This window comes from Rhamphochromis longiceps, linkage group LG23 (genome assembly GCF_057381845.1).
Source record: "Rhamphochromis longiceps isolate RC_006_pf linkage group LG23, R_longiceps_female_GT1.1, whole genome shotgun sequence".
NCBI classification, from domain to species: Eukaryota; Metazoa; Chordata; class Actinopteri; order Cichliformes; family Cichlidae; genus Rhamphochromis; species Rhamphochromis longiceps.
Genome location: NC_140578.1, coordinates 9,254,283 through 9,270,646, shown reverse-complemented (window position 1 = coordinate 9,270,646; position 16,364 = coordinate 9,254,283). Strand labels below are relative to the sequence as shown.

At 40.1% G+C, this 16,364-nt stretch overlaps 2 protein-coding genes across 4 annotated transcripts in view; one reads left to right on the top strand and one right to left on the bottom strand.

Annotated features, from left to right (window-relative positions):
* Positions 1–2,082, bottom strand: part of reps2 (RALBP1 associated Eps domain containing 2) — a 32,496-nt gene extending 30,414 nt beyond the window's left edge. For both annotated transcript variants that reach the window (XM_085398264.1, XM_085398265.1), the window contains exon 1: positions 1,707–2,082. In XM_085398264.1, the coding sequence (XP_085254390.1) occupies positions 1,707–1,886 (180 nt within the window). In that variant the 5' untranslated portion in view covers positions 1,887–2,082. The remainder of the gene's footprint in view (positions 1–1,706) is intronic.
* A 7,816-nt stretch (positions 2,083–9,898) lies between these two features.
* On the top strand, positions 9,899–16,364 carry cltrn (collectrin, amino acid transport regulator). 2 transcript variants are annotated; one of them, XM_085399342.1, is made up of 6 exons: positions 9,934–10,168; positions 10,614–10,672; positions 12,874–12,959; positions 13,083–13,196; positions 15,543–15,737; positions 15,825–16,364. In XM_085399342.1, exons 1-6 carry the CDS (start codon positions 10,102–10,104, stop codon positions 15,952–15,954), a joined length of 651 nt encoding a protein of 216 aa, XP_085255468.1. In that variant the 5' UTR covers positions 9,934–10,101; the 3' UTR covers positions 15,955–16,364. The 2 variants fall into 2 exon arrangements, with proteins under 2 accessions (XP_085255469.1, XP_085255468.1); XM_085399343.1 differs by lacking the exon at positions 10,614–10,672 and having other exon boundaries at positions 9,899–10,168.

Sequence of the window (16,364 nt, the reverse complement as noted above, 5' to 3'; positions counted from 1 at the left end):
CAGGGCCAAAACACAGCTCAGAAGGCTGCGTGTCAATCACCCCAAAGCGGTGGCGGCGATCCAGGCCTGACAGGAAGGAAGTGCGGCTCAGTGCCAAACTTCCTGACACCCACGCAGAGACACAATAGCCTCCCATCGAAGGGAGCAGACCCCTTGGGACAGAGGGTGGCGTGAACGGAGACAGCGACCCGCTGTGCTCATCTGAGCTGGAAAAATGTGTTTTTATTCCTGTGATGGGTCGGCAAAATGACTCTCACTGGGTTCTTTCATGCTGCAGCCAGCGAGACACAGTTAACACCACCACTGCTATTAAGTTGTCTGTCAAGTTTGTCGGGTATCAGCCCATAAAGCTTAATCAATAACACGCAAAGAAAAACAAGGAGCTCAGTAAAAGTTTTAATTAAATTTGTTTACGTGTTAGTTTTGTCTGCTTTTAATTAGACCCTCATTCTTTCAGAAAGGATTTTGAAAGCATCGGTTAATAAAGTGGTGGGTTTTACAAGTTTTAAGATCCATAACCACAAATGATATGGTATATGCTTTAAATGTTTGACTTTTGAAGTATTGTAAGTTTCAGATATATTGCTGTCTTTGTAAAACTGCTTTAACAGCCATTTATGTGCCATATTAAACCTCAGCAAGTCTGAAGAATCTATATGTTTTATAATCCATCACAGAAACATCAAGTTTATAGGTTATGATTTCTATATCAGATGAACTGCTGAGCTGAAATAACCAAACTGACAATCTATTTATTATTGATTGAGTTAAATTATTTCTCATTTTAAGATGTTTCAACCATTTGTCTGACAAAAGGTTGCTCCAGTTTTACAAAAGTCCCTGTATCCAAATGACTTTGTGATGTTTGCTGTATTAAATCACAGTGATAAGAAACTCACTATGATTTCACTATTTCAGTCTGATGATGGATGAAAAAGTGGTTTTCCTTCTACATTCAGAGTGCATCACTTCTGAGCAGACAGAATACTCGAATATGAATATTATGCATTTATCTATAAAAATCTTATTTGCTGATGGATCAATATTGAGGTTTTTTTTTTCACAAATACTTGGTGCCGGCCACTCAAAATTTAGTATTGGTCAACCTCTGGAAGTGAATGGTTTAAAATTTCAGAACCACAGTTGTTATTCTTAAAGGGGACAGCACAACAATTTGTAAACATAACTACTGACAAAGGCTATTGTTGGTGCTGATCACATCAAAAAAAAATCATTGGTTACAGTAAACAAGCTTATTAGAAATGAGTGCAAAAGGCCTAACCTTAACCTAAACTACAACATCTCCAAGGTGACATCTGAGGACCGACACAGCTACTAATGTAGTGATGAGACCTACAGACACATGCTCAGCTATACCCTCATATATGTAAATAGACTGGCTTCCTGTGTAGAAGAGGAGGGGGAGAAAGAGGGTTTGTGAAACCTCTCTCTCTCTCTCACACACACACACACACACACACACACACACACACACACACACACACACACACACACACACACACACACACACACAGAGATCAGAAAGGCATCACAATGAAAATGTGGCTCATTATTATACACAGTAGACCGCAGGCTCTGTGTCTCCTGCATCTGGGGGTTTAGGGAGCAGCAGCCGCAGCCCTCAGCCCCTCACACTTGATAACATGAGCTGACCAAGCAGCCGCAGACACAAGCACCACACTCACTTTATGCAGAGATTCGGGAGGTAGCTGAGACGCCTTGAACAGCTCTGCCACTTTACTGGACGACAGTTTTCCTGAAGTGTCAGCCTGGCACAGACCGTGGAGACCTGAGTAATACCTCTGCTCATGCTCATTCAGGGAGATGAAACTCCCCGCAGACGCCGCACCGGATTCCTGATCCATTCCCGGGGCTGACGCATGGAGGATCCGCCGGAGACGCACTACAAACAAACAGATCAATACATCCTGCTCCGGACTCCGGCTCCTGTTTCAGGTCGGAAAAGAAGGAGGGTTTAGTATCACCTCCTACAGGAGAGTTCCCTGTGAAGACAGCCCGCCTGCTCACCCTCAGGCTCGTCCACTCCTACTGCCTATTGTGAGTGATTGTAGCACTACCGCCGTGCGCCTGCTGGGGGCGACAGAGCCCAGGACAAGCTGAAAGAAGACCCTACGTTCCAATCCATAATTGAATAAAGCTTATTTTATTACAGGACCTTGTACAAATTCTTGTCCTGTATCACAATACAGATGCGGTGTAATATGATACAGCATAATGAAGCCAACAATTAATCTGTTGTGCTCTGAGGGAACATAGGGAAGCACTTTGAATATCACTCATATTTCCTGCTAAATTAGAATAGCCTTCTATAAATAGTCTGAATTTGGTTTCATCATGAGATAAACAGTTCAGACACTTTAGGCCAACATCCAAAACTAAAATTTTATACAATAAAGGAACTAGAAAGAGCAAAATAAACAGCAAATTTAGCAAACAAACAATGCAACTTACTTTAATGTCACTTTTACTCATGGAGGCTAATATTAGCACCTTAAAAATACTGCTAACGTCCTGACATTAAAGTAACACTTGTATTAAAAATGACCTTTTGACACAGAAATGGGGCCATTATTAATCAGTAAACATGCACAGAAAAAATACTGGACTCAGAAATGCCACATTACTGCCACTGTTACAGCTTTAAGCAAACCTTCAAACCTGCATGATGCTGTGCAAAAGTCTCAAGCCACTATTTATTTATCCACTGGTAGGAAAATGGAAAACGATTCAATGAGAAATGTCCAAACATAAACTGAAATACAGTATATTAGATGAATCAGAGTCTGTGAGAGTCTAACAAGCTTGAAAATCAATATTTGGTATGAGCACTGTTACTCTTCACCAGAGCCTGAACTCTATGAGATGGCCTTATTTTCTTTAAGCAGTCTTTAAGAATAGTTCTCCAGGCTTCTTGAAGGACATTCAAAGCTGTTCTTTGGATGTTGAATCCCACACTGCTTCAGTAATATCGAGGTCTGGGTTCTGGGGAAGCCAGTCCGTGACTGATAGTGATTCATTGTATGTTTTTCTACCCAAGTATGTTTTTATTTCATTGGCAGTGTTTTTGGGATCATTATCATGAAAAATGAAGCCACTGCTGATGAGACTCTTTCTGTATAGCGGTCAAGAATATATAGTATTCTGTCCTTCCACTGAGCCCATTTCTGATGAGCCTTTGGTGAGCAGTAGATGGATCATCTGCAGGTCCTGCGTCAGGTTTTTGCTTGATGTTTTTATCCTGTTTCTTAACAGCATGACTTTCAGATGTTGTTTATCTGTCGTAGATGTGTTTTAGAGCTATCAGCCAACAGTTTTTAGGCTGACAGCTTTGGGAGAGCACCTTGTTGGTGCAAAAATACTATTTTATGCCTGTCAAACTGTGTTATGTTTGCATATTTTGTACACACAGCCATTAATAGACAATAGTTTTTCTTTTTTTTTTCCCCAGGAGAGATTTAAAAAATATTTTTGAAAGTCTTCAATCTGAATATCACCAGAGTCTCAGATGAAATAAAATATTTTGGATTTTGCAGATCCAGCAGTAATCTGCCCACTGAGATGATTAACCTTGATTGCCCTTTAAAGAAGCACACAAAATCTAAAAGCCTTGAAAAATGCTTTTCACACTATGAGTTTTACTTTCAGATGCATTTCATGCAGTGTATTGAGGTTCACGTTTTTGTTTTAGTTTCACAATGATTGGGTTAAAAACTGCAATGGCTGTCATGTCTGGGCCTCTGCTGCCACCGTGTGTAGAGAGAAAATACCTGCACCCTGAAAAGTAATTAACACATGCATCCCCAGGCTTTTACCTTTCTACCTATAAAACCCGGAGAGCAGCCAAATGGCTGGTAGGCTTTTAGCTAAGCTTTAGCTTCAGCCAAGTGGAAGCTAAATTGGCTAGTCATTCATATGTATATTAGGTTGTTACCTGGGAATTCTGGAGGGAGGGGAGTGGGGGTGTGTGATTGAAGGGGTGGGGGAGCTGCTAAAAGCTGTGACTTGGAGTGTTTCAGTTTGCCCTGAAACACTCCAAGTTGGTGACTTTTGGAGATTTATTTCCCTGGATGATTGAGAATGCATCAAGATGAAACACAAAAGGAAGTGCACAGCTTTTAGCAGCTCCCCCACCCCTTCAATCACACACCCCCACTCCCCTCCCTCCAGAATTCCCAGGTAACAACCTAATATACATATGAATGACTAGCCAATTTAGCTTCCACTTGGCTGAAGCTAAAGCTTAGCTAAAAGCCTACCAGCCATTTGGCTGCTCTCCGGGTTTTATAGGTAGAAAAGCTAAATGGCTGCTCTCTGGGAGTTTAATTAAGTGCTTAGCAGGAAGTGAACTGTGATCAAGCTAAAATTAATTCAAAATTTAGATAATACACACCAAAAAGGTGAAAACGAAAAGGCATTTAGTGCATTTAACCCCCCCCCCCCCAAAAAAAAATCCAACTTAAAGTTATTTGAGCTTTGTGATGTTTTGTCTAAACAATGTTCCAATAAAAGGTCTGAAGAGTGCCAAGAAAATGTCCCTCTCATCATTACACCATCACCACCAGCCTGAACCTCTAATACAAGGAAGAACGCATCCAGCCTTTCATGCTGTTGACACCAATTTCTGACCCCACCATTTAATTGTGACAGCAGAAATTGAGACTCATCGTTTAGATATTATCTATTTTTCTGCAAACCCCAGAGATGGCAATGTGGGAAACTCGGACCAGCCCATCAGGTGCCAAACTCACTTAAACTGCCTGTCTTCCCCATTCTGCTGCTCGGTTTGAGGTTTAGCTGGTCATCTTGACCATGTTTAAATGCCCAAATGCACTGAGTTGCCATTTGATTGGCTGATTTGTCAAGGAAGGAGGAAGGAAGAGGAAAGACCAGTTATTCTTACTGTAACCCAGTGGCTCAACCCTCAGTGATGCGTCATCGTGGTCTGTTTTATTGGAAAACACTTATGACATTTTATGGGTACAAAAGATCGTTTATTGTAGGAGAGTTTCATGTGGTCTGCTGTGGTGTTTTAATCACTGAAACAGTCTGTTATCAGGGAAAGGAGACTTTACATTCAAACTTGACCCATGTGAACTTAATTTCCAATAAATGGCGGTTTCAAGGCAAGGCAAGGCAAGGCAAGTTTATTTGTATAGCACAATTCAACAACAAGGTGATTCAAAGTGCTTTACAGAGACATTAGAAACAAGAACAAATAAAAAGCATGATTTAAAATTGATTAAAACAAGCAAATAAACTAACTAACTAATTAACAAACAAACAAACAAACAAACAAACAAACAAACAAACAAACAAACAAACAAACAAACAAACAAACAAAACAGTATATAAAATCAAAACAGATAAAATCAGAACAGTAGATAAAATCAGTAGTTAAATGTAAGTTTTGAAATTTAATCTTAAAGTGTGGATTTGGTGCTTTATTCAAATGCAGCTGAGAACAGGTGAGTCTTCAACCTGGATTTAAATAAACTGAGTGTTTCAGCTGATCTGAGGCTTTCTGGGAGTTTGTTCCAGATATAAGGAGCATAAAAGCTGAATGCAGCTTCTCCGTGTCTGGTTCTGACTCTGGGAACTGATAAAAGACCGGATCCAGATGACCTGAGGGATCTGGATGGTTCATACTGGGTCAGGAGGTCATTGATGTATTTTGGTTCTAAACCATTCAGAGCTTTATAGGCCAGCATCAGAACTTTAAAGTCTATCCTCTGACGGACAGGCAGCCAGTGTAAGGACCTCAGAGCTGGACTGATGTGGTCCACTTTTTTGGTCTTAGTGAGGACTCGAGCAGCAGAGTTCTGAATGAGCTGTAGTTGTCTGACTGATTTTTTAGGTAGACCTGTTACAGTAATCAAGCCTACTAAAGATGAATGCATGGACTAGTTTTTCCAGGTCCTGTTGAGACATCAGATCTTTTATCCTTGATATATTCTTGAGGTGATAGTAAGCTGACTTTGTTATTGTCTTAATGTGTTTTTCTAAGTTTAGGTCTGCATCCATCACTACACCCAAATTTCTCGCCTGGTTTGTGGTTTTTAGATGTATAGATTGAAGTTCTCTGGTGACCTGTAATCGTTTTTCTTTGGCGCCAAAGACTATTACCTCAGTTTTGTTTTTGTTTAGCTGGAGAAAATTGTGGCACAACCAGTCATTGATTTCCTCAATGCATTTACCAAGAGCCTGTACAGGGCCTCGGTCTCCTGGTGACATTGTGATATATATTTGTGTGTCATCTGCATAGCTGTGATAGTTTATTTTGTTGTTGTTTATAATCTGTGCCAGTGGGAGCATGTAGATGTTAAACAGAAGGGGTCCCAAGATGGAACCTTGGGGAACTCCACATGTGATACTTGTCTGCTCAGATGTGAAGTTACCTATTGATACAAAGTATTTCCTGTTTTCTACATATGTTTTGAACCAGTTTAGTACAGTTCCTGAAAGACCTGTCCAGTTCTCCAGTCGTTTGAGTAATATGTTGTGGTCAACTGTATCAAATGCTGCACTGAGATCCAGTAAAACTAGGACTGACATTTTTCCACTGTCTGTATTCAGACATATGTCATTAAACACTTTGGTCAGAGCGGTTTCAGTGCTGTGGTTCTGTCTAAAACCTGACTGGAAGGCATCGTAGCAATTATTCTGTTTTAAGAAGTAACTGAGCTGTTGAGAAACTGCTTTTTCAATGATCTTACTTAAAAACGGGAGATTTGAGATCGGCCTGTAGTTGTTCATTTGTGTCTTGTCAAGATTGTCCTTTTTCAGTATAGGTTTGATTACAGCAGTTTTTAGTGATTCTGGAAACACACCTGATAATAAAGAAAAGTTGACGATCTGTAACAGGTCTGACTCTAAAGTCTTTGAGACCTTTTTGAAAAAACTTGTTGGCAGGACATCTAAACAGCAGGAGGAGGAGTTCAGTTGACCTAAGATGTCCTCCAGGTCTTTGCTGTTAATAGGTTGAAACTGTTTCATGGTGTTTAAACAGTTTTTTGGTGGACACAGTACATATCCTGGATCTGCTGTTGATGTACCAATTGCTTGTCTAATTTTTTGGATTTTTTCAGTGAAGAATTTGGCAAAGTCATTGCAGGCCATGGTCGAATGAAGTTCAGCTGCCACTGACACAGGAGGGTTTGTTAGCCTGTCAACTGTAGAAAATAAGACCCGAGCATTATGGCTGTTTTTAGTGATGATGTCAGAGAAGTAGGACCTCCTTGCATTCCTCAGTTGTAAATTATAATTGTGAAGTTTCTCTTTATAAATGTCATAATGAACCTGGAGGTTTGTTTTTCTCCATCTGCGCTCAGCTTTCCTACACTCTCTTTTTTCTTTTTTCACCAGTGTGGAGTTTCTCCATGGAGACTTTTTCCTTCCAGAGATAACCTTCACCTTAATGGGAGCAATAGTGTCCATTACATTTAACATGTTAGCATTGAAGCTATTGACGAGCTCAAGCATACTTTTCTGAGACAGTGGTTAAAAAATTAACCTAACAGCCAATGAGGAAGAATGGATCATTAACCTTATATAAGTGCCAGCTTAGATATTGATTGACTGAATAACTGAAAGTGTTTGCAAAGGCTTTTTCAGTAAAGAGGATGAGAATGAGTTCACTGGGATCTGTTGTGGGAGATTTTAATTCTGCATGACATAGCAAAGCTAGGTTAGACCTGATTACCATGTAGGGAGGAACAGGGAGTGTGGAGAGTACAGTTTGTCCTGCTTGACTCTGACCGAGCAGGACTGGGTCAGAAAGGACAGAGAGTGCTGGGATGATTTCACCTGTATCCCAAATCAGACTTTTGGGCTTAACCCTCACGCAACCAAAATATTTTAGTGACTAAAATAATCAAGTGACTTCGCTTTGTTTCATACAGAAGTACTGTTTTGTGTATCATACTTGTACTCTTTCCTTTATCTGTGATATTTATTCTGATAACATGATTTTCAAGGGGTTTGAATCCACCGTCCGGTGTGTGTGTAGTCTCCATATGCTGTCCATGTCTGGGTGGGTTCTCTCCAGGTACTCAGAGATACTCCCACAGTCCAAAACATGCAGTTACAGTATGGGATTAGCTTCACTGCTAATTCTGAATTGGCCACAAGTATGAATGTGAGTGCAAATGGTTTTCTGCACCCTGCCTCTCACCCTGTGGCAGCTGGGATATGCTCCATGTTTTCAAGTTAACTAGTAAACCCAACTCATCTCCTTCAGCTGAGCTGTTTGCGTCCTCATTTTGTGCATCAAGTATCCTCAAGGCTTCTCCTGCAGTCAATCTTGCTACCTCATTTCATGATCTAGTGTAAACATATGGCTGGGTCGCCGGCGGGTTAAATGAACTGCACCTGAAATGGACCTGTTCTGCTTATCCTTATTTTCTAGCCTCTTAGAATGCATAATGAGATTGTTGTTTTTCATATCCTTGATTTGTCATAGGTGATAAAGACCCTTCTTGTTTAAATCCTGTCATTGCAATCCTGTCAAGTTCCTGAAGGGCTGGCAAATATGAGAAATCTGACTCTGGAGTACTGCCCTGTCTCTCTCTCTTTTTGACTTTTATTTCTATGGCACATGCACTCTGATACCAGCAGTGATCATGTTTACCACCACTTACCAACAGCAGCACTGCTTTAGAACAGAAACCATCGAGCCTTTGCAAAGATCACGGCTCCTCGAGATAGTTTAATACCTGTGGCTGGGTGAGGGGATTTTGTAAATGCTGTGCAAGGATTTATAAGTGGGGCTCAGGGTTCCAGGCTTAAACAACAACAACAACAACAACTGTACTACAACTACACCCTGTGTGTTGCACTATTTGCTCTTCTTCTAAATTCCTCTGTTAGTTTCACCTTTAATGTTTTAATGTTGTTTTCTTTTAAAATGAAAGGTAACAGTTTACATATCATATCATATCATATCGTATATGTAAAAATAAAAATATGGAACTGGAAAAAATGATAAGAGATCCACTTCTATTAATTAGTAGATGCTATATTCTGTTAGGATGCCTGGGTCGTTGACCCAGGGGTTTTGAGTTTATTATATTATTTATACTTTCTAGTCTTTGGTTTCTTTGAGTTCTGTCTTATAGTTTATGTCTCTGTCTTCTCTAGCTGCTCTGTCTCCCCTGTCAGCTGTATCCCCTTGTCTAGTTCGCGTCTCTGTGTATCCTTAGTTCCTATATCCCCGTGTCCAGTCAGTGTCTGTGTCTGCCCTGGTCCCACGTCTCTGTTCCCTCTGTTGCAGTGCGTGCGAGTCTGTGTCTTTGTTCAGTCTGTGTTATGTGTTTCCTGTTTTACTTTGAAAGTCCATGTCTGATGTTAATGTGTCTGGTTTTGCTTCCCCTTGTCTCGTTAGGCGTGATTTGCCCCAGCTGTGTTTCCCTCCTGTTACCCATTCCCTGATTGCTCCCTCTGTGTATTTAAGCCCTGTGTTTCTCTGTGTCCGTGTTGCGATCTACCGGTTACTTTGCTGTGTGTTTTGTCAATCTGCTGGTGTTAGTTTATTTTTGAGTTTTTCCAGTTATGTTATGTTTGCGTTCAGCATTAAAGCTGTTTTGGTTTAAGTTCTGTCTCCGGAGTCTGCACCTTGGGTCCTATCCCTGTCCGCACACAGCCGACACCTAACATATTCTTTCCCAGGCTGTTTCTGTTTCTAGGGGTCACTACTTATTATACCATTTTAAGTGGCTGTAACTTGGAAGTTCACACACTGTGCTATACTAGGTAAATAGAAACAGACTGGGCCGTTCTGTTCTCCTCTGGGAGGTCTGCCTCTATCACATTAGACCTATCTGGCTCCTTTGGAAAGCATGAACAAACAGCGCCCACTTGACTGTTTCCATGCAGTGCAGCGCAGTGACAGCCATTGTTTTTTACAGAGAGGACAGATTAGTTCAGGTGTGTCTTGGCTTAACCATTAAACCCAGGCTTTATCCAGTTAAATCCTCTGCCGACCTCTTTAGATCGGTGAATGCTGGGACCTTTGCCTGAGCTTTTACAGTATTGTGCTATTCTGCTTTTTGTTTTCTGGGAAAAATGTTGGAAAAGATCTTGCTCCTGCTCAGTTTGTCACTTTCTGTGGCAGAAGGGCTCTGTAAACCAGGTAAGGCTCTTAAAATGTAACCTTTGGTCAAATATTGTGTGTTCACATTTTTAAAAAAAATACATAAATTCATTAATATGAGTAAACACAGGCTTTGTGTACAGGAGTTTTATCCCTTCTTAGCCCAGAAGTGAGTGTGGAATGCAGCTTCTAATCTATTTACTGGAACAAAGTCAGATTAGACACATAACTTAGCATTTACCTCACAACAAGGGTTTCATTCATTCCATTGTGATTGTAAACTTGAACAATGATCCTAAAATTGCTAATCTACAACCAAACTATGAGGAAATAGCTGAGAGAGACTAAATTTGACGCTGTTGCTCTTGGGATTCAGTCTATCAGCACAGGAAAGATAAACTGCAGCAGCTACACTTCTCATCTAAAGCCTAGCACAGCAATTCATGGCACGCAGAGGACATTTCAGTCTGTTTTATCTTTATAGGTGTTGGAGAAGCCTACAAAGTTCGATTCAGCATCAAAACCGCACTGGGAGATCAAGCTGTATGTATATATTTAAATATTCCTCCACATCCTCAGATCGCTCTTCTTGCCATAAACAGCTCTGACTTCATAATATTAAAAACAGGAATGCAATCCCGTTCCCTAAAAAATTTGAATGTTTTGTGAATTATAAATAAAGAAAGTAATGATTTCCAACCTATATTTACAAAGAAAATGTGGTGGAACTGAGAAATGTGATCATTCATGTCCAGCATTACAATCAGTTGAAGTTCCAGGTGCAACAATAGACCAGAAAAGTTGTGTAATGCTAAAAAAAACCCCAAAAAAACAAGCAATACACCCCCAAACACCTGCTTTGGACACATCTTAGTAATTAGATAAACAGGATTACGTTTAAAAAAAAAAAAAAAACATGCTAGGCAGGGTAAGTCTTTCGACACAGGGAGAATTTCAATACTCTGGCACAGATTTGTGGAACAAAGAGGAAACAGAGAGAATTTTAATCTTCTACAGTACACTGATCATAGATAATATCATTAATGTTTCAGAGAATCCAGCAAAATCTCTGTACGCAAGAGAAAAGGGCTGCAAATCACTGCTGAATGGCTGTCATGCCCTCAGAGAACACTTTAATATAAATCAGACATGAATCTGGAGTGAACATCACCACATGGGCTCAGGAATACTTTTGAAAGTTCAAAGTGTACCATGCAAATAAAAAATACATGCAGAAACAAGATCCAGAGATGCTGCTGTCTCAGTTTATGCAGCTCATTCAAAAGAGATTGAGACAAAGAGGAAAAACCTCCTGAACAGCTTTCCTCTTTAAGATCTGTGATGGCCCTGAGTGCTTTTGTGAAGATACCATGGGCAACTTGCAAATCTTTAAAGGCACCGTTGAAACTCAATGATGCACTCACTAGCCACTTTATTAGGACCTGTTTCTATCTGCCTTAATCCTTTATCTCAACAAAGCGGCGAAAACATTTCTTCAGAGTTTTATGCAGCGACTGCAAATTTTGTACGCACATCCATTATGTGAATCTCCCTTTGCACATTCCAAAGGTGTCTGTTGGGCATTTAAATCAACTGTGTTGGATCAAGGACACATCTAAAACCTGCAGGACACCGGCCCTCAAGGCCTGGAGTTGGACACCCCTGATTTAGACCAAATTCTGACCTTATTAATCCTCATCTTTCTAATCTTCTATTGTCCAGTTTCCTGCTCTTAGCTGACAGGAGTGCTTCCCGGTGTGGTCTTCTGCTTTCTGCTTCAAGATTTGGTGTGCTATGCATCGAGAGATCATCTTCTGTGTGGTTGTAACTAGCAGTTATGAGTTGCTTTTGCCTTCTTGTTAACTCAAAGCAGTCTGGTCATTGTTCTCTGACCCTTTGCATCAACAAGGCATTTTCACATAGAGAACTGCTGCTTACTGGATATTTTCTCTCTGTTTTCTGGACTGTTTTTTTTTGTTACAGATGGTTGTGTGCGAACATCTAAGCAAATCAGAAATTCCTGAAATACCGTACTCAGAACCCGGACGTGTGGCATTAAAAGCCACTGACATGCATGCTTGCGTGTGGTTGGACAATTAGATATGTATGCTGATGAGCAGTTAAACAGATGTACCTAATAAGGTGGTCACGATTGCATACGTAGATTTTAAAATTGAAAGTCTTGCTTATTTCAGCAAGAACACATCGCACATTCGTTGGGTACTGCAGCAGATAAAATCGAGAATCGAGAGATTAAACGTCTGTTCAGACCTGTTAGGCATTATAACCGTTCTGCACATTATGAGGGAACAAATATGACAGAGGAGGCCTCAAATATCTGCAGGGACACAGCAGCAGTAAGTGTTGGGAAATTTCCAAATACTTACAGAGGGAGTAGAAATGCTACTTTTCCAATTTAAATGCAACTTGCTGATGGTATGAAGTTTAAGAGACACACACACACACACACACACACACACACACACACACACACACACACACACACACACACACACACACACACACACACACCAATATTAACTAATTTCCAAATCATTAACTTCTGCTTTTATTAATATTTTACACGCCATCATTTTAGAGTCATGGTTACAATCAAGTGCTTAATATTATCCAGAATTCTCTTAAAGTGCATGTGACTGCTTAATATGAGGCCAAGGTCCATGTGGCGAACAGTTAACCTTTGCTGAAAAACAGTCCCTAATCTGATGTTGCTGATTTTGCAGTATCCCTGGAACAAAAATGAAATGTTCCTTTTCCGGGCCGCTCTGGCTTTTGCCATGAGGGATTTCACTAACGGAGAAGAATTTGGGTAAGACTGTTTTTGTGTCATCTGTTCTTAAACAGTTGTAAAAACATAATAGAACATCTCTTAACACGATAGGTGACTCACATTTTATAACTTCGCTTTCATTGTCTTGTAAAACTTCACCAGGGTTTCAGACATCCATCCGTGTAACGAGACTCAGAGAGTGTCCTTCTGGTTTGTGGTGACGAGGCCGAACACCATGGATCTTGTTGATAAAGGAACTGTGGAGATGGCTATAAAGTAATCACATGCTACAGTTTTAGTTATTGGTACTATTATTGTTATATTTTCTTCTTAGCTGGATGTAAATAATGGATGTTAAAGTATTTTTCTTAAACATTTATTACCCATTTTATCATTTCCTAGAAAATTCTAAAATGACTAATAACTAATGGGTTTTCCAAATAAATATGAATGGGGGCGTAATTATGTTCCCAATGAATGTTTGGCTCACATATGGTGCGAAAGTGCAGCTTTCTAGATTATGTAGCGCAGGAACAGGTGTGTCGTGACATTTTTTATATTTTGCTTTAACACGTGTGCCTGTGTCATGGCTTTTGGTTACTCTCTCACACAAGATTTGCCACTGCCAGAGGTTTGTTTTCTTTTGAACAAGGCTTCAAAGCTCCAACCTAAACCATAAACCACAAACCTGATCACTAACACTTCAAACACTTTGCTTTCAAACACCATCTATTTTATGTATGCATGCATGAGCAGGTTTACCCTGGGTTATGCAGTGTGGCCATAGAAACTAAGTCGATCCCTTTTATTTTTATGAAGTAACAGGTTATTTTTGTACTTAAGTGAACATAATTTCCCTCATGTGGGTAATGAGCATTCTCATTTAAACATTTCCATCCGTCCATCACACTTTTCTGGTCACCAGTCCATTACAGGGGAAACAGAGAGAGACGGCTGTTCATGCACAACCAGCCTCAACCAGCCATTAACATCCACTATTTTAATGGATCACAATAACTGATACAGAAAGCAGTAGAATTTATTTAAAAAGCGAACAAATATTTTTAGTAACCCCCCCAAAAAGCGCCAAACAAATCCTCTGTTTCTACTGTAAATGCATGTGTTATAGAGCAGCATAACTTAAGGCAGGTGCTCTTCACCATTTTTGTGTTTTTAACATTTACGGTTAGCATTTATGAAGCTCAAATTTTGTATGGGACTTTGCACTGAACCACTACTCCTTTGTACTGGGACGAGTCACTTCATAAATGTTTGGTCAACTAGCGTGTTTATTTCCAGCTGGCATCTTATCTTTGGAGGTTTTCCAGGCTCATATCTAGGAGGAGACTCACAGGCAGACTTTGGAATCACAGATTTCCCAAGATTCTGGCACAAATTCACCAGCTTGTAGAATTTATGTGGGAAGTCAGGGTATTTTGAACCTTTTTTCCCTGTACAGGAACGATAAGGTCAGCTAATTTAAAAAAAAAAAGTTTTAAAATTGTAGTTTGAATTCAAACTACAGCCAATGTTTTTATACAGTTTAATACCTGTAAGAATGCATTGATTACTATTTCTGATCCTCGGCAGCCTTGGCCCACTTCAGTAGCTTCTGTGTCCAGCTTGTACAGCAGGTCCTGCAGAGGAACTGGCCAACTGCAAACTAACTTAGTGGGTTCGCAGTGTGTATACCACTCACTGTTGAGGCACTGCTGTGTTAACTTGGCATACTTTCACCACCTCCTCTTGTCTGCCTCCTTAATGCATTCGTTTCAGGGGATGCTAAGTTCTAAGACGACAAACTGGTTTCAAAGCTTCCAAAAAACAGTTCCAGCCCCAGGTCAACCTAAAAGTTAAAAACAGTTTTATCACTCATGATAAAAAATGCTTTTGTGTGTGACTCATCAGTTTTAAGAAGTACTTAGAGATCCCCTGGAGGATGTACTGTACTGAGAAATGACCCTGACCGGAGGAAAGAGTTTAAAATCAGCTACATTTAAGCATTACTGAAACACTATTGCATGAACACGTGGAGCAAAAGTGTGACTTTAACGTCCGCATACTTGTGTTTTTGACACAAAGTTGCAAATCTTTAAGTATTTGGCCAATGAAACACTTTGTGATTTTTGTCTCTGCGCACCACTACAGTGGATTTTATCTGGATATGATAAAAATGCAGCTTTAATTAAAGCTGCATTAACCTCAATTGCAGCCACTTTTATGTATTTTCAGAGAAATTGGACAACTGACTGTCAAGTAGTTGAGAAATAACTTGCATTTTGTGGCCTTAATGCTCAACATGACGTCCAAATAAATCCATCAGGGAGAGATTCATTAAAAAGAATGAATGCACAGACCAGCTCAGCAACACTAAAAGACCCTAAAGACCACAGAAGATAACTGATGAAGTGCATGATAACAGAATTGTTTCTAAAGTTAAGAAAATGTTTGGACAACCAGAACGATGGGAAGAGAAAAGTATTTCTAGATCTACTGGATTTAATCAACTTAGGTGGTGTAAAGAGGCAAAACTGTAAAAACTGTGTTGCTGTCCAGAGTCAGTGCAGTTTTGCCTTTTCCAGAATAATCCCCTTAAATGAAATCTTTTTTTTTGTCCAATAGAAAATCGAGAAATCGAATCAACGGTGCTTTTCTGCTAACAGATAAAACTCTGGAGTTCGATGGCATCTATCCCACTCTGGCAGCACCGGTCTCCCCTGACACCCCTCCGTGGCTCATTGTCTTCGGGGTGGTCATGGGTGCAGTTAGCGTCGGCATCATCGCCCTGCTTGTGTATCCTCTGGTCCAAAGAAAACTGTGAGCAGATGACTGTGGATGTATTTAATTTAGCTTTTTGAAAATATGATAACTGAGCTTCATTTGATCTGCTCATTCTTTTTGTAGGAAGAAAAACATGGATGCAGATGACGAGGACAGCGACGAAGAGACAGGGGTGAAAACGGCTGAAAACGGTGCAAATGACGGTATTTATAACTCGACGTTCTCGGACGATGAGCGATTCACGCAGATGTAAAGTGCTCTTATAAAAAAACTGCCGTGCCACAGTGTGAAAAATTATGTGATTTTCTTTAAAGTTTCTAATGTAATTCATTTCAGTTTTGACATGTTAATTTGCTGGGCCTTTCAATACAATAATCACAGGCTGCCTTAAACAAATCCAGTGTTTCACACTATTTAACTGCCGTTTTACAAATAAATGTGTTTTTTCCCCTCAACCAAAGTGTTGAAGGATGATTTATCAAAGATCTCTGTATGACGGGTTGTGTTAAGATATTTTGCCAAAGTGGGGTCTATATACTAACCATTTACAACCAGTCAAATGGTCCCATTTATGAAGAAGGCTCATTCCTACCTTTGTAAGTCTAGGAGGCCTGGCTTTATGATTACCTTTGAAGGAATTCAATAAAATCCTCTGTTAAACCA

Excerpts from the sequence above, each read along its gene's own strand:
- cltrn (XM_085399343.1), top strand. The coding sequence starts at position 10,037 with ATGCTGGGACCTTTGCCTGAGCTTTTACAGTATTGTGCTATTCTGCTT. Across the intron at positions 10,169-12,873 it reads AGAAGGGCTCTGTAAACCAG|TATCCCTGGAACAAAAATGA; the intron begins GTAAGGCTCTTA and ends CTGATTTTGCAG. Across the intron at positions 13,197-15,542 it reads ACTGTGGAGATGGCTATAAA|AAAATCGAGAAATCGAATCA; the intron begins GTAATCACATGC and ends TTTGTCCAATAG.